The sequence below is a fragment of the Nothobranchius furzeri genome, chromosome 11 (genome assembly GCF_043380555.1).
Source record: "Nothobranchius furzeri strain GRZ-AD chromosome 11, NfurGRZ-RIMD1, whole genome shotgun sequence".
Lineage (NCBI taxonomy): Eukaryota > Metazoa > Chordata > Actinopteri > Cyprinodontiformes > Nothobranchiidae > Nothobranchius > Nothobranchius furzeri.
The window spans coordinates 70624352-70626295 of NC_091751.1; the positions used below are offsets into that span (position 1 = coordinate 70624352).

The 1944-nt window shown below is 50.4% G+C and overlaps 1 protein-coding gene across 1 annotated transcript; it reads left to right on the top strand.

Moving 5' to 3' along the window:
- The first annotated feature begins 252 nt into the window (after window positions 1-252).
- On the top strand, window positions 253-1229 carry LOC107384492 (transmembrane protein 125). The gene has a single exon (XM_015957766.3). It carries the CDS (start codon window positions 390-392, stop codon window positions 1083-1085), a length of 696 nt encoding a protein of 231 aa, XP_015813252.3. The 5' UTR covers window positions 253-389; the 3' UTR covers window positions 1086-1229.
- The last annotated feature ends 715 nt before the right edge of the window (window positions 1230-1944 follow it).

The window sequence follows — 1944 nt, forward strand, 5'->3', positions numbered from 1 at the left end:
TCCTATGCTGCGGTGGTGAGCTGCGTTTTCAACCAGAAGATGCTGAGTGATGACAGATGACAGGAGGGAGCTGCCTGACATGGGAAGGTTGTAGAGTAGTCACGACAAGACTACATCTGAGGAGTTTTGACCTCCAAACTCAACTGGAACCATCCAGTTATACCTTAACACCTGCTGAGGAGCTCCCGGACTCGGACAACTCTCCCTTCAAGCAGAACTCACCTAAAGAGTGGACCAGAAGCAACTGAATGGCCATTTTCATAGGCAGTAACTCAGGTTTGGATGAGGCTCACCACAAGCTGTGAGGATCTGAGTGAGTTGGACTGATTTTTGTAAAGGTGAATATTTCCGCCCCATCCGGTTTTGGGTTCATGGAGTGAGAACCGGCCATGCCTGAGATCCAGACCTTCTATTTCACCAGGCCCCCGAGCCTCTATCTGGACCCAGCACTGATGCAGCTACACATCCTGGAGGATCAAGTAGAGTTCTTGTGGTTCAGAGAGCCGCGACACTCCTTGGTCTGCTACTGCGCCTCGGTGGCCCTCATAGTGGGGTTGGGGCTTGGTGGCGTAGGCCTGCTGTCCACCACCACCAACCTGTCTGGGGAATGGCGTCTTGGCGTGGGCACCACCCTCTGCCTCCTGGCCCTGGCTGTGTTACTCAAGCAGCTCCTCAGCTCTGCAATCCAGGACATGAACTGCGTGCATAGTCGACATCGGATCGAGCAGCTGAAGAGCGGTGGGAGGGCTGACCCGGCGCTGATCCTGGCCGTGGGTCTGGCAGTGAGTCTGTGTGGGACGGTGCTGCTCTGTGTGGGCTCAGTGGGCCGCCAGGGGCCCGACAACAGAGACATGCTGGTGTTTGGTATGGTGCTCATGGCTGCTGGTGCAGGCATGGCTCTGGCTGTAGGAGGATACGCTGTAGTGGTCCATCTCAGGAGAAGGGAGCAGAGGAGGAGGAGGAGGGTGAGGATGGGCAGAGCCAGGAGGCTGGGGAGCCAGGCGGTCCAAGTGTTCAGTGTTCCGGCTGAACAGATGAGTCAGAGCAGGACAGAAGCATCCACCAGCAGGACCAGTCTCATCTGAACGGACTGAAGAGAAAACCGTCAGATTGAGAGCCGAAGAGAATGGAATAAAGAACAGAATCTCATCTAAACTTTCATATTTCATCAGCGCTGATCCCTGATCAGCTGGCCATCTTATGCTGAGTTACATGCTGTTTGAGAACATTCAGTTAATTATTATAACACTTTATCTGTAAAAACTAATGAAATAAAAACATAACAATGACCTGCTGCTGAGCCAGAGAACCAAATCAAATCCAAACAGCCACGGACAAGACCTTCAGGTCAGGTATTCGAGTCTCGATGGGCCGCATTAAAAGTTTTCACTGAGTCAAAGGTCTGTTTGTCAATCAGCGCGCCGTCATTAAATCAGCTTCAACACAACTTGCTTTGTTCAGTCAGAACAGCAACAAGCATGTAATGATATTTCCATTCAGTAAACAACTCATCCACTGCTGAGGACATGCATCCTGCATGCTTTATTCCATCACAGAGCTGGTTGTCAGACCACCAGCCAGCACTTCTGCTGCTCTTGCTGCTGTCGATTCTCAGACAGGGGCTTGCTTAAAGGGAAATTCCACCCCTAATCTGGTCTATTTCTGTGTTCCCCAGAGGTAGGTAGGTGAGAAAGCAGCATTTTGTAACCAGCGCAGTAATTCTCCTGGTCTGGCAGCGGTCCCTCTGCCTTAGCTTAGCATGCACAATGGAAGTGAACAGCAGATACTAGCATTTTTGTGCAAAAGTGATTAAAATTACTTAATAATAATACCAATTAGTACTGGTGAGCTCAATAATTGTGCAGACAGCAGATGAAAAGTAGAAAGTAACACAAAGAATTGCAGGAGCCAATGAAGACATGGGACTACGTTACGACAAGCACG